Source organism: Punica granatum, chromosome 1 (genome assembly GCF_007655135.1).
Source record: "Punica granatum isolate Tunisia-2019 chromosome 1, ASM765513v2, whole genome shotgun sequence".
Taxonomy (NCBI): Eukaryota; Viridiplantae; Streptophyta; class Magnoliopsida; order Myrtales; family Lythraceae; genus Punica; species Punica granatum.
The window spans coordinates 16898767-16924562 of NC_045127.1; the positions used below are offsets into that span (position 1 = coordinate 16898767).

Genomic DNA, 25796 nt, shown 5'->3' on the forward strand with positions numbered 1-25796 from the left:
TGATTTAATAATAGAATAAGGGTTAACATGTCATTAATACACATTTAATGTGCCAATTCTACTTTACTATATATATTGATTGATTGATTTTAATTAATTAAAATATAAATTATGCAAAGATGATTGAGGTTCTACTACATCTTAATTATGATTTGCTGTACATATGGATATAATTATAAGGAGAAAGAAGGAAAAGAATAAAAGGAGAAGACAAAAAAGTAAAAGAATATTATGTAATTATTTTCATCTAATTACAAAAATAATCTTTGTTCAAGTATACATCTCAGGCAATCTCAGAAAGTCTGCTGCGTTTGGTTTCAAAGTAAGATTTTAAAATCAGATTTTGATTTTGAAAAAAAAACGATATAAATGGAGTCCACCTTTTGACTTTGTATAAGTTATTTTTTGTTGTGAAAAAGAGTGGTATAAATGGGGCCCACCTTTTGATTTTGTATAAGTTATTTTGTTTTGTTGTGGGTAGAATGAAGTTAAAGTAGGATTTTAAAATCTACTTTGAAACCAAACAAGCCAAAGCATAGAGTATAATACACAAACAGATGATGCCAAGTCCCGAAGCGACTGCTCTCATCCATTAAGCCAGTGAAGCCCTGCGCCTGCTATCCTTTCAAGCTATGCCCGAGCATTCGCTGGTCGTTGTCCTAGCCTATATCTCGCCACAAGCTTATGTCTGCAAATTCTTAGTTATGGTACCGCCCTTAATAAAAGCTTGGATGTTATATGAGAAAATTTTTTCAAATGCAAGGACATCCTATATTTTCACAAGCAGTGCTATAACGACCAGTACCGCTGGAATATATAAGAGGAATTGATGGGCATGACATAACAGATATCTGAAGATAATGTAAAGCGGATGCCAATTCGAGAATATGCTTAACCAGAACATAGCAGCAATCAATATCAATAGCAGAAAAAAATGCAAGCAGACATCAGTTTGCTGGCTTCCACGCAAAATTAGCATTCTGCACATATCCATAGAAGCCACTAGCATGAAGGAAGTCAGAGGTAATTTGGAATGAAAGATAACAAATGACTGTCTGAGAATAATTAATATAGCAGGGATGAATAAAATCCATGGAGTTTCAATCAGAGGTAATTAATCCTTAAAATTTTCTGTCAAACACCGCTAAACATGCAAATTCTGGGACAGAACCATACTATTTATAATGGGACCTGACCAACATCTGATCAATCAGGCATAATGCTTACCTTTTAGTACGCGGGGAGGGGGGGGGGGGGGGGAGGTCACCTAATCATTACTCTTAATCTCCTAGGTTTTAAACCATCCATCCTCACAGGATCTACATTCAATATCACAAGGTGATCTAAGTTTCATGCCTCACATGTCAAATCTATTTAGCCAGAGTATGCTACTACATGAGTCCCACGATTGGGCATAGAGCAATTACTGGCATTGAGTAAAGTTCAATTAGCTGCGGAGAGAAGTTGATGGCATGTGATTGAGAATAATAAACTAAGACTCGCATTCACCGGGTTCTTGGCAATTCTCAACTAGCATTGCCTAACGACCTGCTCCAAAAAATGAATGTACATGCATCAAAAAATGAATGTACATGCATTATATACTATGATAATTAAGCAGATGCAGAAAGAAAAATCATACCTCGATATGGCAAATGATATTGATGAACAAAACAAATAATACCACCAAAATGGAAAAAAGTTAAAAACCGCTTTTGTTTCTCGACCTCTACTAGCAGCCAGGAACTGGGTTGCCAACTGTCATGTAAATAGTAACTAATGAAAAAATAGCAAGTTATTCAATTAATTGAAGCTCATGCTTCTGACTTTAAATTCTTTTGGAGATGGCATTGAAATTCTCAGCAGCATAAGAACCAAAATCCAGTCCAGTCTCTTCTTTTTCTCCATATACCATTGAAAAGAATATGAAACCTCCTTTAGGTCATTGAAAAGTTTCCATTTTGACCAAATATCAGCAGCATGATGATTATCCTTTCAGTGTCAAGCACATATTTTTGCTATTACTATCAAACACATATTCTTGCTATTACTATCAAAGCACGATCACGAAACTTCAAAAGATACATTGGTTCCTTGTAACAGTACCTGTACTGGTGAACCCCCATTGAAAGATTTTATACTTTTCAACCAGAACATAAAAAGGTTCTGATTTTGACCAAACATCACCATTAGCCAGAAGGAAATAATGCTTAAGAACACTAATTATGCAGCGAACTAACCTCAGAGACTGCTGAAAATGACTGTGCAGGAGGAAGATAAAGGCTAGCTTTTCCTCAGAGGAACACAGGGAGAGAGGGCAAATATAAATGGAATGTTTGATGTTGCTTAAGGGGGCCTTTATTATTCTGCAAAAGAGCAGAATTATTAACAGCGGACTCTCCATATTCTGTGAAAAGCTGCCATATAATTGAAAGTGCGAGTTTATTCCAAAAGAGCATAATCATTATCAGCGGACGCTCTATATACTATCAACAGATATACATCATTACAAACATTCCTTAGAATTTATTCAACTGGTAAAGGTATAGTACAAGGTGAGGTTAATTACCATGAGTAAAACTGGTAATGCAGTGACTGAACACATAGCATACCAATAAAGTTACCAGCAAACATGGTTTACGCGATAACTGACAAGTATCATTTTACAAGGATTAGTAACCAGTTAAAGGAGACCATAGAGCAAAAGAGGAGAGTTAAGATAAACGAAGATATATGCAAGCAATCAAACAGATGAAGCATGCCTCTGAGGAAACAGAATGACTTCCTGTCTGAGATAACAAGCTTTGCCTCCAAAACCAAAGATGCACCAACTGGAGGTTTCAACCTTTTTGGAGGTCTTAGTGGTCCTGCAAGTAAAATTGTATAAAAAGGTCAATCGATATCTGGATAGCCAACAGTGACAACTATATACAGATATGAAAAGAGAAGCTGGTCTCCAGAGAAGTCGAGGCAGTGGTGGAGCTCTGGTGGCTCTTCAAGTTCAAGGAACTTCTTCAGCATGAACAGGACCGTTTTCTCGAGTTCAAGGGACTTCTTCAGCGGATACGACTAAAATGAGGAAAAGGTTTTGAGTTAGCTTTCCGAGGAGCAGCAGCAGCTAAAGCAGCTACTTTGGGGTCCCCAGAGACATTCCAAATTTTAATGGATTCCTCGGGTGCTGGTGCTGCTGATGCTACAGAGCAACCATCCAGGCTCTGAGCCATGAAAAGAACTCCAGAGCTATGGTCAGTTCCGTAATCTTCAGCATTGATGGGTACTCCCAGAGGGTCAGCTGGTTCCCGGTAAAACCATGGGAGCTGAGCAGCTCGTGCTCGTTCTTGTTCCACAGCAGGGCAGACACCTCAGACCCCGTATGGACCGAGTTCAAGCAAGCCCCCCTGACGCCGCGTGCAGTTTCTCTGAACTTGATGGAGTCGTCTCCATCACCTCCGCCGGAGGCCAGCAGGTTCCCCTGGAAAGGGCACCAAGCGAGGGCCTTGACGGCGGCTGTGTGCTCCTTAAGCCTGTGGAGATATCGGGTCGACGAATTCTTGGTCGACCTTGAAGTTGAAGAGCTGGCCATGGACCGGTCCCATATGTGGAGGAGGCAATCGTTGCCTCCACTGGCCAGTTGTCGGCCAGAAGCAGATCACTTAAGCCCGCATACCTCCTGCCTTTGCCCTCCGTAGGTCGCAACGATGTGGGACTTTACCCTCACATCGTTGTTAACAATCTGGCCGCCCTTCCCTCTCGTGGTTAGGATATCATTATCGCGGTAGTTCCACGACATCAACGCAACTCGTGAGTTGGTACCTCCTTCCAGACCACGCAGAGTTGTGAGCAGTGCACCGGAAGTAACGTCCCACAATTGCACTTGAGAGTTGTTCAAACCGATTGCGATGCGGCGGCCGTCGGGGGCCCAGCTAACGCAGGTAACAAGGCCGATGTCGTCATATACAGTGACGAGCTCCGAGGTGGAGTCACTGGAAGCATCCCAGAGGTAGACGGTTCCCCAATCCAATAGGTTGAGAGAGAAGTCGTCCAAGAGTCCCGAGGCATCCAGAGTCCTCTCGGGAGTATGAGGAATGTAACGGTGGGGACAGGGAGACCATTTTTCAAAAACAACTGGGGTTGCAGTCGGTGCCTTGTTCTTGTACTCAAGTATTCGAGTCCTGTTCATGCCCAGGGCCTCCGCGAGTCGCCTCCTGTAATTCCGAGATCTCACCGTCGTTGGAGGCTTCTCTTCCTACTGAGCCGCCAACATGCTACAGGCGTAATCCCGGTCACGTTCTGCCGAGAATTTCTTTCCTGGCAAAAAAACTGGTCGCATCTGGGAGGGTGGCTTGGTGTCGTGGGCGCCAATGATGGCCGCGGAGGAGATTCAGAGGGGGTTGCCACCGATGTCGTCCATCATATCCATATCATAGGAAGAAAAGAGAATCGAAGAGATCTATCTGTTAATGATATGAACTAAGAAGATGATCGAGGGAGAATGACCAAGAAGAAGATGAGAGAAGAGGTTCCAAACTAAACTACATCCTCTTTGTTTCTTTCCGTTATAACTTTTTAAATTTCAAAAATTCAAAAATCCTTTACATTATTTTTTTTAATTTAGGGTTTCCAAAATTAAAAAAGAAAAATCATGAGTTGGTGTTGGGCGAAAGATTGCCTGCGAAAATACGAAGATCGCGTCAAAAAAATTTAAACAGAAATACAAACATTCCTTTTCCTTTTCTTTTCTTTTTTGGGTTAAATTATGTGAACCCTTAATAGAATAAGAAATATTACAGAGAATATAAGAGTAAATACGTAATTTGATCCTTGATTTTCGCAGGTTACTTCAATCAGATCCCTAACTTAATTTTTGTATCAATTTGGTCATTAAGTTTGTCGATTTGCATCAATTTGACCCCCCACTTTTCCAATTTACATCAGAAAGGTCATTTTTATATCAATTATATCATTCACTAAATGAAAATCAATTACATAATCAACTGAAGGAATTTGCATTAATTACATTATTCACTAAATAAGTTGGGTCATTGATGACGCAATATACATCAAGTAAGTCCTTTGTGGTACATCAATTAGATCATTTCGTCAAAATTCGTTTTACAGTGTTAATTAAGAAGTATGTTACATCGTTTAAATCCTTGCTTTCTTTTTTTTATTATATTTTTTTCTTTTAATAACAAAAAATTAAAAAAAAAAAAAGTTTGGGGCTCCCTGTCGGTAACCTCGCCCTGGGGGGAGGTCACCGGAGGGTCTAATACCCAACGGGTTGGTTGCCGGCTAGGGAGACCCCACCAAAGCCTTCCTCTTTGTTTCCTTTGTTTTTCCTCTATTTCGAAAAATGGAGTGAATAAGGGCGAGCTCTAGTGAGGGCTCCCTTCGATTTTTTTTTTTAAAAAGACGACGAAAAGATGTCATCTTGAGTAGTGGACTCAATACAACGTTATTTCAACATTTTTTAAAACAACAAAACGACGCCATTTTGGGTCTATCCTTCAAAATGACGTCATTTTGTCGTCTTTCTAAAGCCCCGTTTTTCATTTTTTAAAATTTTCTATTAGAAAGGAATAAAGGAAATTAAAAAAAAAACAAAACAAAACAAAACAAAGGAATGACCTAAATGATGTAAGATGCTCCATATTTAACATCATATTTGACACCTTGATAACGAAATGACCTAATTGATATACCAAAAGAAGCTCTTTATGTATTTTGTGTAAAAAAGGACACAACTGAGGTAGCGATAACTTAATTGATATAATTTCCTTTAGTGGAGTATGTAATTAATATAATTTCCTTCAATGGAAGATGTAATTGATATATAAGGACCAAATTGATACAAATTGACAAACTCAAGGACCAAATTGATGCAAAAAATTAAATCGCCGTCATTGGAGGCTTCTCCTCCCACTGAGCCGTCAACATACTACAGGCGTAATCCCGGTCAATTGCAGCTCGACTCGGGATGAACCTGTCGAGGTTCTGTCGAGAATTTCTTTCCCGACTAAAAAAACTGGTCGCATCCCCATGGAGAGGGTGGCTTGGTGTCGTGGGCACCAATGTTGGCCGCGGAGGAGATCCAGAGGGGGTTGCCTCCGATGTCGTCCATCATATCCATATCATAGGAAGGAAAAGAGAATTGAAGAGATCTATTTGTTAACGATGAGCGATATGAACTAAGAAGATGATCAAGAGAGAATGACGAAGAAGAAGAAGATGAGATGAAGAGGTTCGAAACTAAACTAAATCCTCTTTGTTTCTTTCCGTTATAACTTTTTAAATTTCAAAAATTCAAAAATCCTTTCTATTATTTTTTTTTAATTTAGGGTTTCCAAAATTAAAAAGAAAAATCATGGGTTGGGGGTGGGGGAAAGATTGCCAGCGAAAATACAAAGATTGCATCAAAAAAATTTGAGTTAAATGCACTTTGCCTCCCGACCTATGAGGTGAAATTAGGTTTGCCTCCCGACCTATGAAATTTGGCAGAGTGCTTCCTTACCTAATTTGAAAATAAGCGATGTGACTCTCGGACCAAATTTCGATCAGAATTCCGGCCAAAAGAAATCACATGTTGATCACATGTCAATTTGAAGAGGGCAAAATTATCACAGGGAGTAATTAATCAAAAATTGGATTTTTGGAAAATTGGGATTTGGGGGTTCGAGTGGTTCTGTTGCGTTATTTGTCCGCTTTCTTGTGCTTGAAGAGTTTCGTCTTTGGTCTACTGCTGAGGGAATTGGATTTTTGCAAAATTAGGCACCTCTAATCGTTCGTCATCCCCGACTCTCTGCATCTCTTGCCCCACCACCAGCACCACTGCGAAGACTCCATGACTGCCCGGCGACCGTCCATTCAAGTGAATCCGACAACTATCCGCCTTCTCTGCTCGTCTGTTGCAGTCCCTTCTCTACCCGTCGTCTGCCTTCTCTACCCGTTCGTCATCTAGCCTTCTTCATATGATGATTTTCTGATTCCTAACTATTGAGTGCCATTGATTTTCCATTGTTGCATCGATGGTCCAATAGTACAATTTAGTGTGTGGGCGTTGTGGGCAGCTTGAAGTAATCATCATCCTCGTCATCTTTGTGCAATTTGCTGGTTTTCTTCAATTCCCATATGCCTACTGTCCCAGCAGACATAGGCTAGTCATCTCGAACGACTTCCTATAAGCCACGCGCCAAGCGACTCCTCACAGCTACACGCTCGACAATTGTCCTCGACAAAGGTGAGTGAATTTTGTCTTTCAATAAATGAATTTGAGTCACATTAATTGGATGAAAATGCACATTAATTTGCCCTCTTCAATTTGACATGTGATCAGCATGTGGCCTCATTTGGGTAAATTACAAAAAAAACCCAAATTTTGTTTTGTAACAGAAAAAACCATAAGTTTTCTAAAATGTCTCAAAAATGACATCCGTTATAACTTCCGTCAATTTTTGCCTACGTGTGACCTACGTGGACTGTTAAAGGGACCCACCATCAGCAGCAAAAATTGATGGAAGTTATAACGGATGTCATTTTTAAGACATTTTAGAAAACTTATGGTTTTTTTGTTACAAAACAAAATTTAAGACAAAATTGAGACTTTTTACAAAATTTGGATTTTTTTTTGTAATTTGCCCACAGGAATTTGGTTCGGGAGTCACATCGCTTATTTTTAAATTAGGTGAGGGGACACTCTGTCAAATTTCATAGGTCGGGAGGCAAACCTAATTTTACCTTATAGGTCGGGGGGCAAAGTACATTTAACTCAAAAAATTTAAACAGAACTACAAACATTCCTTTTATTTTTTGGTTAAATTATTTGAACCATTAATAGAATGAGAAATATTACAAAAACTATAAGATTAAATAGGCAATTTAGTCCCTGACTTTCGCATGTTACGTCAATCAGATCCCTGACTTAATTTTGGCATCAATTTGGTCCTTGAGTTTGTCAATTTGCATCAATTTGATCCCCTACTTTTCCAATTTACATCAAATGGGTCATTTTTACATCAATTACATCCTCCATTGTATGAAATTACATCAATTACATCATCCACTGAAGAAAGTTACATTAATTACATCATCCACTAAATAAGTTTGGTCCTTGATGACGCAATATACTTCAAGCAAGTCCTTTGTGGTACATCAATTAGGTCATTCCGTCAAAATTCGTCTAACAGTGTTAACTAAGGAATATGTTACATTGTTTAAATCCTTGCTTTCTTTTTTTCATTATCTTTTTTTCCTTTTATAACAAATTTTTTTAAAAAAAAAACAGTGGGGCTCCCTCGCCTATGACCTCACCCTGGGAGGAGGTCACCGAAGGGTTTAGTAACCAACGGGCAGGTTACCGACGAGGGAGACCCCACCGAAGCCTTTCCCTTTGTTCTCTTTATTTTTCCTCTATTTCGAAAAACAAAGCAAACAAGGACTAGGTTCGCTGGGAGCTCCTTTCAATTTTTATTTTTTAAAAAAAGACGACGAAACGACGTCATTTTGAGTGGTGGACTCAATACAACGTCATTTCAACCTTTTTTAAAACAACAAAACGATGCCATTTTGGTTCCATCCCTCAAAATGGCTCCATTTTGTCGTCTTTCTAAAGCCATCATTTTTTATTTTTTCTTAATTTTTTTCTATTAGAAAGAAATAAAGGAAAATTAAAAAACAAAAACAAAAAAAATGATCTAAACGATATAACCTACTCCATAGTTAACGTCATATTTAAAACATAATTGCGGAAGGACCTAATTGATGTACCAAAAGAAGCTTTTTTTGTATTTTGTGTAAAGGACACAATTGATGTAGCAATAATTTAATTGATGTAATTTCTTTTAGTGGATGATGTAATTGATGTACAAGGACCAAATTGATGCAAATTGACAAACTCAATGACCAAATTGATGCAAACAATAAATTACCGTCATTGGAGACTTCTCCTCCCAGTAAGCCGTCAACATGCTACAGGCGTAATCCCAGCCAATTGCAACTCGACTCGGGATGAACCTTTCGAAGTTCTGTCGAGAATTTCTTTCACTGCAAAAAAACTGGTCGCATCCCCATCGGGAGGGTGGCTTGGTGTCGTGGGCACCAATGACGGTTGGGGTGGAGATCCAGAGGGGGTTGCCTCCGTTGTCGTCCATCATATCCATATCATAGGAAGGAAAAGAGAATTGAAGAGATCTATCTGTTAACGATGAGCGATATGAACTAAGAAGCTGATCGAGAGAGAGAGACGAAGTAGAAGAAGATGAGATGAAGAGGTACGAAACTAACGGTGACTAACTAAATCTTCTATGTTTCTTTCCGTTATAACTTTTTAAATTTCAAAAATAAAAAATCCTTTCCATTATTTTTTTTAATTTAGGGTTTCCAAAATTAAAAAAGAAAAATCATGGGTTGGGGGTGGGGGAAAGATTGCCGGCGAAAATACAAAGATTGCGTCAAAAAAAAAATAAACAGAACTACAAACATTCCTTTTTCTTTTCTTTGTTTAAATTATGTGAACCCTTAATAGAGTAAGAAATATTACAGAAAATAAAAAAGTTTCAAAAACTACAACAAATTCACAGAAAATTTTAAAGAAAAGCACTAATTTAATATAAAAACCAAATATCCTAAAAAATCATCAAGAAAATATTGTCAATAGTACAAGTACACGGCAATTGTACCAATTTTTTTAATAAAAGTACTATAAGCCTAAAATAAATTACATAATATTGCTCAATGTTCATTGTAGTACTAAAAGTATATTCAAATTTTACGTACTTTTCAGTTATTATGGTCAGTATTTATTTATATTTTCAAAATACTAAATTATTACAGCTAATTAAAAATAAAAATTTTAATAATGATCACAAATGAAAATTACATAGACATAGAAAACTTTAGAAATTATAACATTCTTTTGTTTTAAATTTATCTGTACTCTAGGAGAATAAGAAAATTCTAAAAGAAAAATTACAGATTCCTTTTTCTTAGTTTATCTAAACTTCAATAAAACAAAGAAAAATTTAGAACAAATAAAATTACGCACAAAATTTTGAAAGTTGCACCAAATAATTAAAACCTAAAAAAAAAAATGCTACGGCCTGTTGGTCATTTGGAAACGAAAGGGACCCCACCGAATTCGTAACTTCCTATGACTTGTCGGTCACGACTGTCTTTTGACAACGGGCTTCGGCAAAAACATGGGGTCCGTGTAGTCTAGCCACTTGTATAAGCTGCAACGCAGAACCCGAGACAGTGCTTCATTCATTAAGGGATTGTCCTCGAGCAGGAGGCATTTGGGAGTCCTTGGCACCAAGCCTGTGAGCCATAAAAAGCCGGCCTTCTTTTCGGATAATAGGGAGCAACGGTTGCTACGTAATCTCATGATGGGACTCCCTCGACCCGACCTGCTTGGTCCCTCTTGGGATTTCATCTTTGCTGTTGGGTTGTTGGTCAATTTGGAGATGGAGAAATTGTCTTCTTTTATCGAAAGAGGATGTGGCGTAATGGTGCACACTTTCACATGATTATCAAGAAGTTCCAGATTCAATACTTAGTGTACTACTCGTACCCCTTTATTAGCTATTAATTTTTCTATTATTATTTATTTTTACGTTTTGTCACACTATATTTTTTTGCTAAGAAATACACGAACTTTACATTTTTTTTAAGTTTTATCACAAACTATTTTTTTGGATAAGAAATGCACAAAACTTTTATATTTTTCGTCCCATTTAGCGTTCGCCTAAATTTCCATCAGTTTTACTAACGTGGCCGTTAATAAATGACACGTGACAAATAGTAACTAATGGTGATTAATGTGACGAGCCACGTTATCAAAAAAATATTTAAAAAGTAAAACTTGTGTAGCCGGAGGTAGAGAGGAAGACGGCGACCTCCATAGTTGCTATTCATGAAGCTTCATCAGAAAAGCCATCCCACCCTTTGTGTGCTTCGATCAAAGCAAGGAAGTCTCCATCGAGTTCTCTAGGATTCGATCAAAACCACGCACTACAAGAAAAATGGTTTTTCCAAACTCTAACCATGCTGATGCACCGAGTATATGTTGGACAAAAGTTCACGTGGAATGGCTTTTTCCGACGCAATCAATATGTTAGAAAAAGTTCTCGTGAAAAAGTTCACATGGAATGGCCTTTGCCAAAGTGTGTCAGGAAAGACCTCTTTCTTTGTAGTGATGTCAGCTATGGAGGCTGCCACCTTCCTCCTTACCTCTGGTTGTCCAAGCTTCAAATTTTTAAAATATTTTTTTATTTCATGGCTCGCCATATTAATTAGGGGTGGAAATGGTTCGGGTTGGTTCGGGTTTTTCTATTTTTGGTTGGTGCACTAACTTTTCGAGTTGGTCCGAGTCGGGGAATTATTCACCCAAAAGGACTAAAATCAAGTAAAAAAACCCCACCATTAGTGATTTGGGGTTATTTGGGTCGGTTCTCCTATTGACCCAAAATTATTGGGAAAGAAAAAAACCAATCAAAATAAATTGACTATCAACACAACATCGAGAGATCCATTAATAAATAAACAAAAGTAACTCTTTCACTCGACAAAAGAATCACTTTCACCGGAGAAAAGAATAAATGTCATTTTGAATTAGGGTCTGTGACTGAACATGAAGTGAATTTTTTTCCTTCTCTTAATTTCGGGTCGGTTTGGGTCCACATTGGTTTGTCGGATAAGTTCGGTGGCTGACCGGAAAACCAATAACAGGGGCTTGAACCGCTCGAGTTTGCAATTGGTTTTCGGGTTTCGGGTTTCGGGTTTTCGGGGATGGGTTACGTCGGGTTGGGTCTGTTCTCAGGTTAGCTTGGTTTCACTTCCATCCTAACATCAATCACCGTTTGCTACATATCATCTGTTAAAGGCCATGTCTGCAAAATTGATCGGAATTTGGACAGATGCTAAATGGGACGAAAAAATGAAAATTCGTGTATTTCTTAGCCAAAAAATATAGTTTGTGATAGTTCGTGATTTCTTACCTAAAAACTAGTTTGTGATAAGACGTAAAAAAAAAAAAGCTTTTGATATATTTTTTTTTGAACATTTACTCTATATGTAGTAGCAATTAGATAGGAAAGAGGGGAGAAAGATATTTACATATCTATTATTGATAGTGCCTCATATCCGTAATCTGAATTTCACTTATGGACACAAATAAACAAAATAATATGTATTACGTATGTAATAGGTATGTAATTTAATTTGTATTACAGTGAACCGAACCCACCATTAGAGTCTTGCGCTTATCTTGGAACTGAATCCAAGTCGCGAAATGTTCGATTTGATTCCTAGCAGCATAGTGATCAAATGTCTAGCTTTGTCATCGCGATCCTAATGAGACTTTAGAGGAAGTCAAAGTATTGCTGCCACACAAAGTGAGTTCAAAAACTAAAAGGAAATCTTACCCCCCATCTGCTTTCAAGGAGTCTCGAACCTTTAACTTGGAGTTTGGAATACTAACACAATACTACTGAGTTGCCCACCTCATTTGCAGTTTAGAGGTATACACGCATTAGCAATTAAGACTCATTAAGGTGTCAGTCCTTCAATGCTTTGCATCTTCACATTAGAGGTCCGTGTGTAAGAGCATATTAGAGTTGTTGAGATAACGAAATAATCCATCAATTCTTTTGAAAATAACAGATTTGCAACATAATCACGATAGTTAGTGTGAGAAATAGAATCCCATTAGGATTCCCACCATTAGCTTCAGCTAGTGGATAGTCTAAAGTATTAAATTGATCACCCTAAATTTATCAAGATATGCCAAATGTTTTACATGGAGAAGTCCATCGCTACTGTCTCCGTTTTCGTACAAAAGCATCAGGTGATCTGCCAGCAATAAAGAAGTCCAGAATTAACAATAGGGTTTTTTCTTAAAATGACCAATGATTTGTCCATTTTGTCAAATCTATCATATACTTTTTTTTTGTCAAATCTATCCCATGGTTTACTTTTTGCATCAAATCTATCCCGGCGTTATCTTTTCCGTCGACATTTAACGGCCGTGCTGACGTGGCACGTGGAGAGATAGTGGGTCACACTTGCCACGTAGGCGCCACGTCAGCACGGCCGTTAGATGTCGACTGAAAAGATAACGCCGGGATAGATTTGATACAAAAAGTAAACCATGGAATATATTTGACAAAAAAAAAGCATAGGATAGATTTGACAAAACGGGCAAACCATAGGCCATTTTAGGTAAATACCCCATTAACAATATCAAAGAAGAAAAAATCCTAACCAATTAAAATTGTACAGAAATCCACCATAATCCGCATTCTCCTTCTTTATAATACTTTTGGGTTTCTATGGATTAGAAAAGTTTAATGATTTTTCAGTTTCCACGGGAATTAGAGCTCTGGACTCTCATGTAAGGGACATTTGAATTTATGTGTTGGAGATATTTTGGACTTCCATAAATTAAGGACACATGGGCTTACGTGATTTAAGTAGCATCACAATATTATATCATTTTTCATATTTTCCATTAATATTGACTTCAAAAGACTTTCGATCGAAATGTAACTTCGTCTAGATTAACATAATCTATACCGAATCATGTTAAATTATTCAGTGATTTAATACCAAATATAGTTCACTTGATATAAATATAACACAATCTACTGTAAATTATTCGGTGATATTTATATTTTAACATGTTAACCGAATTACACCTATATCACGAATAAAGATTGACATAATCTATAACGAATCATGTTAAATTATTCGGTAAATTAAGTTGGTTGGTTGCATTGTGTCAAATGCGACACCTTAATTATGTAGCATAAGTGCATCGTTACTTGTTTTTTAAACTTAAGTGAAAGTTTTGCACAAGATTTTAATAGAATTGATATTGTCTTGAGTTTTTTAAAATTTTTTGGACATGTTGGAATTTCTATCTCGGCTTTGTTAACCTCCCAATGTATAATTAAGTTAACTTCATTTAAATTATATAAATATAATAAAATAGAGAAAAAATTTAGTCTTAATTATTACAAAGTTCTTTTTATTTTTGGATAATTATCTTAGTAATATTTTTAAAACATATGAAAAAAGAAACTCTTCTACGTAGTTCACTTGATATAAATATAACAAAAACATATATTTATATATTGTATACGTATTTTACCTAGACCACCCACTTATAGATACAATTAAAATTGTACAGAAATTTATCACAATCCGCATTCTTCTTCTTTAAAATACTTTTAGGTTTCTATGAATTAGAAAAGTTTAATGATTTTTTAATTTCCATAGGAGTTAGGACTCTTGACTTTCATGTAAGGGACATTTGAATTTATGTGTTGGAGATATTTTGGATTTCCATAAATGAAGGACACGTGGGCTTGCATGATTTAAGTAGCATCACAATATTCTATCATTTTTCGTATTTTCAATTAGTATTGTCTCGAAAAGACGTTTAATCAAAATGTAACTCTTGTCTAGTTCGACATAATGTATGCGTAAGGCTCTCCTTTTTTATATTTTATATAATTTTATATAACTCTCCCTTTACATATCACTAGGGGTGGCAATTCGTGTCGTGTCGTGTTTATACGTGTCGTGTCTAAACGGGTTCGTGTTATCGAAGTCATAATCCATACACGACACAATTATTAAACCGGTCAGGTTTTGAAAACCCATACACGACACGTTTATATCCGTGTCAACCCGTTTAGATATGTTTAAACCCGTTTATCGAAATGTGTCATAGTAGATACACGTATACACGACACGATTATAAACGTTATTCGGACACGTTAACACAACTTGTTTATCCGATCAACTCAGTTACCTGGATATATTAACACAACATGTTTATCCGATTAATTCGTTTACCCGAACACGTTAACACGACATGTTTACACGTTAACACGGAGATTGAGATAGAGGGGAGGGGATGTGGACGGGGAAGAGACGGGAGCCGCATCCAAGGGAAGCAGCGACGGCGAGGATGAGATCGAGCCATGAGGCGCATTGGTTGGAGCGGGAGCTAGCGATGCGGTGGGCTTCGAAGGGGAGATGGTGGGAGTGGAGTCGGCGGCGAGCTTGGGAGCAGAGGAGGGAGAGATCTGAGGCGGATATGCGGACAATGCGAGGTGCACGGAGAGGAGAGCAATGAGAGCGAAGAAGCAGAACTTCGCTATTGATGGATGAGAAGAAAGAAATCTAATCGTAGATGAGATCTGAGGGAGGGTAGTAGAGAAGTAGAAGTAGAAGTGGAAATGCGGTTGTGCTGTATTGGATTGGATGAAAGAAAGGAAAGTAAATTAGGTTAGGGACTTAAGAAGTTAGGATTACATAAAGATATTTTGGTAAATCCAATACATAAACGGGTTAACGGGTTACATGATTATAGTAACACGATTAAACATGTCTAAATAAACATGTTTAATCATGTATAATAGGGTTACACGGATTCAACCCGGTAAGACACGCTTATTAACCGTGTTTAAACGGGTTGGACCCGTTTAGACCAATTATAAAAAATGTCCAATCCAAACTTGGTTAATTCCGTGTCGTATCCATATCGTGTTATCATATCGTGTGAAATATTGCCAACCCTACATATCACAACAATTAGCTAGGATCACCTTGCTTAGATCTCACGAGCACTGGTGATATTTGTCTGTGAAGAAGCTCATGACTGTTAATCCTAAGGCTGACGAGCTTCTCCAAAAAAGGCTTACTGATGAGCCACGAGGCTTGCCGTGGGATCATGAACTTAAGCGACCTTTCGAAGTCCCCCTGAGATCGAAGGCGGTTAAAGCAGATGCCATACGCTTCGTGAAATAAAAGCAGATGCCATACGCTTCGTGAAATAACAATCGGGACCAGTTTAAATTTTGGGAGTGGTGATGTCGGTGTTAATCCCTTCTCGAGCAATAATTGAATGCCTAACCTTAATAGTTAGGTTATAATGGTCGTACTGAATATCGGTAGTTAGACTCACATCCTCTGGTGAGATAAAAATACTCCTAGTCGGCCCTTATGATTAAGTACTATCTCCACGATTAGATTACCAATTGCCTCCCAAATCACATATATTTTTCTTTCGTAGAGAAAATAACAGATTAACTCAAATCTAAAATTAATTGAAGAAATAAAAAAGAGCAGGTATGTTCTCTCGATCGAGCCCAGGTATGGTTAGAAAATGTGAAAATTTAAATGCAGATTGAATTGTCACCATGTTCAAGAAGAAAAAAAAATCTGACACGAGGATTATTGTATTTGATAATATGCGCCCCATTTCCTTTTAATTTCTGATGCTTCGTAAAGAGAGGGTTCAGCCGGATATTTTGTGAGATTCACTTGGGTTAGCATGGAATTAAAATGGCAATTTATGCTGGTGGATGAAATTCTCGTATCACTGCACTAAATTCCCTTCTCCCTTCATTGGTTTTTTCTTATTCACCTCTGATCCCATTATTAGGTTCTTTCATTCCTCGTAGAGTGGACCATTTCAATCGCTTAAAGGATTTTTTTTACATTACACCGAAGTGTTCGATATATCAGCGGAGGATGTTGCAGGAAGTATGTTCTTAATCCAAATCCTCTCCCTCCCTTTCCCTCGAAATCCCCAAGCAAACAAGCTATAATAGTCTAGAGGAAGAAACCGAATTTACTTCCCAATAGGAAGAAAGAAATGAACTCTCATATAAACCGAATTTACTTCCCAATACGAAATGCTGATGGGAAGATCCAAATTCACGCACCACCCAACAATCCGACTCTCGATAAATTTACCAGATCACAAGACTTTTTGTCTATATGCTTATACATGAATGAGGACTACATACTTTCAATTATCACTTGCCAAAGCATGCATGAAGAATTACTCGGGAGATATCGACTAGGTAAATGAGGGATTCAGGGCAAGATGCAAGGAGAGTGAGTTTACTTTTTGAAGCTGTTGTACTGGTACGGCTGGCTAGCGAAGCTGGAGAAGAAGCCATCTACACCGGCTGACAGTGCAGGCGGAAATCCAGATTTCCCAAGGCCTGAACCGGCACCCATCGCTCTCCCCATAGAATATGAGGCCGGGGGTCCCTTCTCCCTCTCATCCGAACCATCACTTAGCGCACCTACAACACCGACATCTGCAAGCGAGACCTTCTTGGCTGCAAAGTTTGGCAAGAAATATATTAAGAGCAAGATAATATTTGTGATAAACAAATTCAGGGAGACAATTTGACTTTGTGATGTTAGAACTAAGGTCTCCGGACCAGGACGCGACTGGCCAATCCAACTATGAGCTGTCTAATCAATCTGCAATTGCATCAATGAAACAGCCTGTTCTGCTTTAAACAGCGCCCATTTCCCTTAAACATTGTAATATATTATTGAACTTCTTCAATTTTATCTTTGTATATAGGATTTAGGAATGTCCCATCCAATCCAAAGGCACGAACCATAAATTCCGCAAACCGCTCCAGCTCAACATCCAGTATAACTACAGCCAGTACATCTTAATTCTTCATCAACAAATGATAAATCAGAATATCTAATTTTATCCACTGATGACAAATAAATTCAATGGCGACCTACATATGTCTGTACATCCGTCACTTTAACAATGTTGAAAGCTGCCAATTTTGGTCCACTTGGCATGTCTAACAAGGTTACCTCAAGATTAACCGATTCTGCTGCAATGAAATTCGACTGTCTTTAAGAGCTGTTATAGCTATATATTTGTTTTTCATTCAGGTAGAACTTCTTGCTAAGCCATTTAAGCAGAAACTGGGAGCAACATCCCCACATCCAGCTGATGACTTGATTCAGCATAAAAACAGTGCAAGAGAATATACTTACGAGCAGATATATTAAGATCAATGATTCCGCGACTGAGCGAATCTGCCCATATTCCAGACTTGACTTGGAAACCGTCCTTTGCTGGTGGTGGACTTGCACCCACTGAAGGTATTGCACTCAAATCACCAAGGCCAGAACCCTCAGTTTGGTTCTGAGAAGGCGCTGCTGATACTGGATCGGAAAAGGTGAATGCACCAAAAGGATCAGAACCATCAAAATTGTTTAGTGGTACCGCAGCAAATGGATCAACAGCAGAGGTATTGGCAGGAACAGATTTAGTGGGGTTTGTTTCTGGCGGAACAACTGGATCTGGGGCTGAGAAAAGGTCAACCGTTGCAGGAACTGGAGGAGATACAGCAGGTATAGAAGAGAAAAGATCAACCTCAGTCTGCAAAAGAAACCAATGTTGTTTATTTAATAAAAGCATATGCTACATATATTCTATAAAAGACATTGGAGAGGGAAGAAATTTATGGTCCTGTACTAATTTCTTTATTACCATATAAGCAAAAGCACATCCCTTAATAAATAAAGTTAGTTAAATGCAACTGTGAGACAACCTACTTGTCGGATAATTGAGATCCACCTAGATGGTTACTTGAACTTGGCTCATTTTACCACATCCAGTTTACTTAAGCAATAGTGTCGAAGACAAGCAAGCTGAGTTCATGCTCAGCAACAGTTGGTTCATTTATGATGCCCAAGAACCTATTCAAGCATCTTGCTTGTTATTGATTTCAAATTATTAAACATCAAACTACAAATAAACCAATTTGATGTTATTCTAATCTCAGGATTGAACTAAATTTGAGCGACTGAACTTGACTTAATTTGAATTTGACCCTGGTCTCATTGGGAACATCATAGGAAATTAAGTTAAGCACAACCGCATTGAGCATGAGCTGAGCCAAGCTTGAACCTAAAAGTAGTGATTATGAGCTGAATCTCAAGACTGCATTTTGAGAATATAACCAAGATGGCCTAGGTAGTATAAGTAATGGCTTTTTTTTTTATTTTAATTGGCCCCAATTCAAAAGACAGATTTAGAAGTAGAAAATACATTATACTCAAATAATACGAAATCCCTCAACAAAAAAGGGCATCCAACAGAAAAGAACAGTTAAGGGAGGAATAAAATCTTGCTTTTAAGTAACCCAGGCAAACAAATAAGCTAATGAGGAAACATAGTCCTCACTGCAACTCCAACATCTAGAAGTAAAGTGATTTACCTGCTTCTGAGAATTTGCAGCTGGTTCTACAGGAGGTGGTGCTGATACGAAAGTTGCATCTGCAAAAAGGTCGACATCTGAGGAACTCTTATTCATGGAAGATCCATTAGATGGAACAGGATCTGCAGATACTGGTGTATCCAAGAGATCGCCAATCAAGCTATCCCCAAAAAGATCCACCTGGTTCGAACTTCCAGCAGAGGACTCTACAAGCAGGAGAACGTGCTTACTTAGCTACAGGCAAAGGTACCCACTTTAATGATGCAACTATGTCAATGATGAACATATAAAGAGTGCACGAGTAATATGTGAAACATATAAATAAAGTGAAGGGGTTTTCAAAGATGTCTACGTAGGGGCCTAACCTATCCATATTCATGGCATGTAATATCATTTCAACCCAAATATTGTGAATCAACTTACTTGAGGGTAAGCACTGACTAGTGTTGGCTACCATACAAGTTTGTTAGAATCAGTCTATAACAAGAACAAACAGCTACAATAGTCAGCCATATTATGCTCTACCATCAATCATATTCTCACACCACTAAATCACCATAACCAATCAAAAATGCCCAACCAGAGGTTCTCAAAAAAAATAGAGGATGACAAACTAAAGAAGGAATGAGTCCCACTCACGAGTAACAAAGCACAAACTTACCCTAATACATTGCTGTTCACAACAGGGATTGGTTTCATATGATTAAATAGATCCTACTAAATACGAGCCACAGATTATTGTGTACAGGTGGGAAACATAAAGAAAGAAAGACACGGGGAATGCACATAACATTGCAGTCTTCATCTTTGAGTTGTACGGACTATGGAGAAAAAACTTACTAGTCACTGAAGTTCCTCGGGGATCAAAATCATCAAAGTCATCTTCACAGTTACTGGAAGGGACATTCGAGCTTTGAGAAGGAACAGTTTTGTGACCATCGGAACCGTTCACTTTTATAGATGATTTTGATGAAGAAGATGATTCCCTCTTACTGCAAAACAGATATTTGAAAATTTAGAGAAAATAAACATGGCAAGGAACAACCTTTGCCACAGTAAGCTGATAGAAGGAATCACCGTTATTATCTTTATCATTTCCCCGAAAACAATAACAAAGAATAAAGACAGCTGCAATTGTAGCACGACCAACAGCCATTTCATTTTCTCAAACCATGACGGTCATTATATCTCATCTACAAAAAAACCAAACTATCTTTTAACTATTTTACATTCAAATGATAATAGAATACACCATATGTGTAGCTGACCGCTATAAACAACATGGAGGGCATATCACATTTGAATTGCATAGGGGATCATTTAAGTTTGTACACTGCCAGATGACAAAGTTTCACCCACACAGATCAATTCCTCAGGCAACCCAGATTCCTCAGGTAAAGCAAATCAACATGAGCAATCTTAAGTCAATTCTTACGATATCAAAATGCTGAACGATTCTGATAAAGTTGCAAAAAAACCAACCTGCTAAGGCGTGCAGACCCCTTCTTTGTATTATCTTCTTGATTCTCCTTCTTCACCGACTTTTTGTAAGCATCCTTGTCCTCTTCATTATAACTATCGCTGAATCTTTCACTGTCTCTTGTGCTTCTGTAGGGATCACTACTCCCAAAGCTACTACTGCCATATGCCACAGCACTAGATTTGTACGATATTCCAGTTGATGAGAGTCCGAAATACCTACAATAAAGTCATGCACTTTTTAACTGCTTTCATGAATAAAAATCTAATTGTCAGGGGTAAAGAGAAGCTATAATATTCTTTCAGAAAAACTATTCTATATATATATATATATAAACACAGTTTACAACTTACTTATCACGGTTTGCTGCAGCTTTGTTTCTGACTTCCTGTATTTTGTCTTTATTATTCAGAAGGGCGATGATATTTTCTGCTTTCTTTCTCACATTGATTCCTAGGTCCTTTCCACTTGGTTCAACGTATTCAAAACTTGAGAGTGACTGCAAAATGAAGCGGGGAAATTAATACCCAAATAAAGACCAATGGGCCCCGATCATATATTGGGACTTGATAAACAAAATTTAGGGGAATTGCAGAAAATCTTATTCTTACTGAGATCTGGAAGGTGTGTTCGATGATGTCATCAACAGCACGCTCAGAGCCATGAGCCACCAAATACTCTATAACAGCCAATGCCTGACAAAGAAGTAACTTAAAGTTCACCTCAACATCGAGAAAGGAAAAGAGATGAGGAAAAAATGCAGGTCAATGAACCCCAGTAACATATTGAAGAGTTCTGCAGTTCAGCAAGACCAATACATTACCTTGTAAACATAACGCCAATCTTTTCCAGTTTCGCGCAATCTTGTCCACAAAACATTCATGACCATTTGACATTCTGTGCTGAAATGAGGAAGAACACAGATTTTAATTCAGCAGAAAAAGCATTCACAATTTATTAAAGGAAATAAGTTTCTACAATAGAACTCAAATTATGTATTACATCACTCTTCATGAAAGATAACTTCAGAAAAGGCAATGAATGATTTGAAGCTTACAACTTCTTAGTGGCCTGAGCTATCTCTGCAAGTGCAGATCCATGAGGACCCCAAGGTTCATTATCTGTCGCATCTAGTACCTTTATCGGCAATATAAAACTCAAGTCAAGAAAAGGATCAATGCTACAATTTAATGGAAAGGTAAGTAATGAACAGTTCAACATGGTCAAAAAACATATAGGGGCGCTCAGACGAAGTAGTGGAGAAATATCACACAAAAGTTCCATTCTTTTTTCCATATCATATTCTCCAAAATAGTGATCATTTGCCAAAGATATAGAGCTACAATTTCTAAATCCCAGTTCAAATCGATTTCCAGCTAGATTCCTTTTGAACCCTCAACAACCTACCAGATGATCCTCTTAAGAGTTCACTCTAGCAAAGATTTGTCAAAAGACAAGACTGTGGTGTGGCATTATTTCAGCTCTCTCCTTGCTTTTTAAAGCTAACTTTCAGACAAAGAAATTAAGAGAAGGATCAGGTACGATTAAATCTCAATCAATACTTACTACTGAATAAAATTCTAAATGTTGGTGATGGAATTAGTATTATAGAAACTAATCTGGCAATTAGCAACTAGAGAGAAAGTTAAACCATCAACCTCTCTTAGAAACCTTTTATGTGATTCCATCCAATCTATTCGGTTTTCAGGCATGTCACAAATACAAAGTCGAACTGCTTTCTCAGGGAGAGATCATGAATCTAGCCTAGATTCTTTGTTCTGACATACTCTTAGAGATCCTTTGCAGTTATTCAACCCAGGCCACGACCCTTTGTGAAAAATAATTATTAAGCACCTACAGGCAGGTACGTGAGTTTTTAAGCGTGCATTCCCAGTAGGCAACACACTATGTATCATCCAAATTACATGGGAAGATGGTGAATATAAAACTTTCAGGCATTGTATCAAATGCCCAAGGATATTCTTCTTCGTGATCAATTTCCTGGAATATAAAGTTGTGCGAGAGCTACACCGCCGACTTCATCATCTGAGGATGAAGAGACCAGAGCTTCAATAAGTACCAGACCCACGCCCCTCCCCCCCCCCCCCCGGGTTGCCCTAGCTATGCCCAATAGATAACTTCCAAAGGTCCATTGTTACAGACTACAGTTACAAAAAATCATAAGACAAAATTCCCCTATGGCACAGAAAATGTGTTGTTTCATTAGAGGGATGCAATGAAGGGCATATTCATACTCAGGGATCTGGACAACCATCACAGTTATGTTTTGATCAAATCATTTGAGGAGTGGAAAGGAAAGGAGAGGAAGCATTTGTGTCACTGGGAAATTTCTTTTTTTATTACAAGAAATTTCCTCCCCCTCCTGAAACTGCTAAATTTAAAGGGCTGAGAAAATGCGACCAATGTGGAACAAAAGGAATTGTGATGGTACAAAAATCCCCTTGCTCCCAGCCCTATTCATTGATAGAGAGTCACAGATATACATAACAAGACTGGCCATTCCACAACTAATTTTTCATTATGACGATTTGGCATCTACTTGGTGCCACTTTAAATCATCTATCGCCCTTACTATGTTGGTAAAAGAAAGCATCCTAAGTACATGACTTCTAAGCATCAACTTGTGATATTTAGAGACATTTTGAACCTGAAACAAAAAAAAAAAAGTTGAAAGTTTAAATATGGACAAGTGGTAGAATCCTCTATCAAGTACGGCACATTTTTTACGTCAAAATAGGATTACTAGTACTTATGTGCACGTGATTCTAGTACATGATCAGATTACATCAAACAATCACTAGATTAAATCCAAAATCAGCAGCCACTATGAGATTAAACCAGATAGTTTTCGTTACTTAAACTAATCCCTCAAGAAGTACTAATATTCATCTTACATACAACACATGACAACCATATTCATCTACTATGCCTATGTTATAGCTTCGAAAAGTCCGAGAAATCAGACAACCCACTTAAATTCAAAGGCATAGCCGTAATTCAATGCAACGGGTAACCACAACACGAATCTCAGAATACAAATATGAAAAAGCACAGTTGTGAGGATAGACATAATTCACTTGCATCCCCAAGAACGAAAAACGGGCACGTCGAATGCAAGCTCCACCACATCATTACAGACTTTTTGCGTACCTTCTGCTCAATCTCAGGAACCTTAAGGACCTTCAAATTCACCTCCCTCTTTCTGCATACGCACAAAGCAATCCCAAATCAGACAAACACAGAATACCAAAACTACGGAAAACAGAGAACCCGAAACGAGGGAACAAGCGAGGCAAGCGGGAGCTCACATTTCACGCACGGTCTGATCGAGGACCTTCATGAAATCCATGGCGGATCTGCATTGACAAGGAGAAAGAACTGAGACGAAATTGATGCTGGGAAGTAGGATTAGATCTGCGAGCCATAAATCGAAAGGAATTCACTGAATGATGGGGAGTTTACCTTCAGGTGAATGAAGAAGAAAAGGGAAGGGGGAACTCCGGATTCAGATCTCAGGGCACGGGCAGAGAGAGCTCTGAAGAAGAAGGTGAAGGTGATGCAATGGTGATTGCTCTTTTGGGCTTTCGGTTGATTAGAGAGAGAGAGAGAGAGAGAGATTTTAAATTCGATAAATTAATTAAAAATAAAAAGGAAAAAAAAGTCCTTGAACGATTTTTCACGGATGAAATTGGTATATGTTAGATTAAAAAAAAATATATATATATATATATATATAGGGAAAATAACACTGTTGATCCTAATTGTTTGGCTTTTTTTGACTTTAAGTCCTAAAAGTTTGACAAGAGGTAACCAAGTTCTATAAATTTGAAAAAAGTGTCAGCATTGATCCTAAATCTAACTGACCGTTACCGTCAGCTTACGTGGACCTAACGCCGTTAAAGTGGCCGTTACTGTGATGACGTGGCACGTTCCTATTGATCTGACTCAACCATAAACTTTTTAAAATTGACTATTAATCCCTCATTTTTTTTCATTTTCGAAAAATGCCCCAGGTCGGCACTGTTCATCTTCTTCTTCAGAGGAGATAGCACCGCTGCTGAGCCAACCAGCGAAACCCAAGATCAACATCTTTACCCTCTCCTATCCCCGGAGAAGAGCAAGGGTGCGATTTCATTTTTAAGCTTCAAGTTTCAGCTCTGAGCTCGATCATCACTGCATTAAGTTCAAGTCTAGACATGTTTGAATTTTTCCGGGGCGATTCATTCGTGGATGATCTAAAGCAAACTCCTTTTGATAAATTCTCTTAAACAAAGCTTATTTCGTGGGGAAGTTCTAATCTTGAGCTTATAATGGTAGTCAAAGCAGTATATTTGAGCTGATTCAATGTGGAAAAGCTCGGACCTTTGTCATTCGGAAGATTGAGAAACTGGGGCTGCTCGGGATCGTTTATTCCTTGGCACGGTATCTAATTTCTAGACAGCAATACATCTCTAAACTGAAGTACATTTAGGTCGAACAGAGACTTTGTACAATATTTGATTTGGCAAAATTTTCAAACGAGAGATCCAGTAGCCCAGGTTTGCCTCCTCACTCAGAATCATATACCTCGCCCAGGCTCACGATTGCACCGGATTGCCTGGACCTTGAGAGGGTTTTCCAGGTACGAAGATTTCGAATTTCTCGAGGATGACGGTCTCGCCGTTATCGAGGGCTTCGATTTCATGGCGTCCAGGATCGACAATGTGAAGGCCAAGATCCAAGCCAAGCTCCTCCCAGAAAACCCTAACATTTACCACTTCTCCGAGATCCGCGCCACCACCGACGGCCTCTCTGCTCGACGGTTCTCCTCTGTGCGGATTCGAAGCCTAATCGAAGCTCTGGTTCTCCTTTACGCCGATTCGAACCGTGCGGACCTGGTTCCCGAAGAAGAAGATGAACAGTGCCAACCTGGGGCATTTTTCGAAAATGAAAAAAAATGAGGGATTAATATTCAATTTTAAAAAGTTTATAGTTAAGTCGAACCAATAGGAACGCGCCACGTCATCACATTAACGGCCGCTTTGACGGCGTTAGGCTGACGGTAATAGTCAATTAGATTTAGGACCAATGCTGACACTTTTTCCAAACTTATAGGACTTGATTACCTCTTGTAAAACTTTTAGGACTCAAAGTCAAAAAAAGCTAAACAATTAGGACCAACAGTATCATTCTCCCTATATATATATATATATATATATATATATTGGATTTCTTTATTGCAAGACGTGACGGTGGAGCAA

General features: G+C 38.2%; 1 protein-coding gene and 1 pseudogene across 2 annotated transcripts; both read right to left on the minus strand.

The window, feature by feature from the left end:
* Window positions 1-213: 213 nt before the first annotated feature.
* On the minus strand, window positions 214-4676 carry LOC116195975 (annotated as a pseudogene).
* An 11950-nt stretch (window positions 4677-16626) lies between these two features.
* LOC116191093 (clathrin interactor EPSIN 1) lies at window positions 16627-24195 on the minus strand. Of its 2 annotated transcripts, none has more exons than XM_031520229.1 (12): window positions 24019-24195; window positions 23865-23934; window positions 23707-23758; window positions 21593-21672; window positions 21359-21437; window positions 21147-21230; window positions 20889-21034; window positions 20538-20753; window positions 19896-20047; window positions 19056-19261; window positions 17827-18214; window positions 16627-17135 (listed from the first exon to the last, which is right to left on the minus strand). In XM_031520229.1, exons 2-12 carry the CDS (start codon window positions 23903-23905, stop codon window positions 16912-16914), a joined length of 1668 nt encoding a protein of 555 aa, XP_031376089.1. In that variant the 5' UTR covers window positions 23906-23934; window positions 24019-24195; the 3' UTR covers window positions 16627-16911. The 2 variants fall into 2 exon arrangements, with proteins under 2 accessions (XP_031376089.1, XP_031376088.1); XM_031520228.1 differs by having other exon boundaries at window positions 23865-23912; window positions 24019-24194.
* Window positions 24196-25796: the final 1601 nt, after the last annotated feature.

Coding starts and splice junctions, on each gene's coding strand:
- LOC116191093 (XM_031520229.1), bottom strand. CDS start 23,905: ATGGATTTCATGAAGGTCCTCGATCAGACCGTGCGTGAAAT. Junction 21,231..21,358: donor ATTGGCGTTATGTTTACAAG/GTAATGTATTGG, acceptor CTTCTTTGTCAG/GCATTGGCTGTTATAGAGTA. Junction 20,754..20,888: donor GCTGCAGCAAACCGTGATAA/GTAAGTTGTAAA, acceptor ACTTTATTGTAG/GTATTTCGGACTCTCATCAA.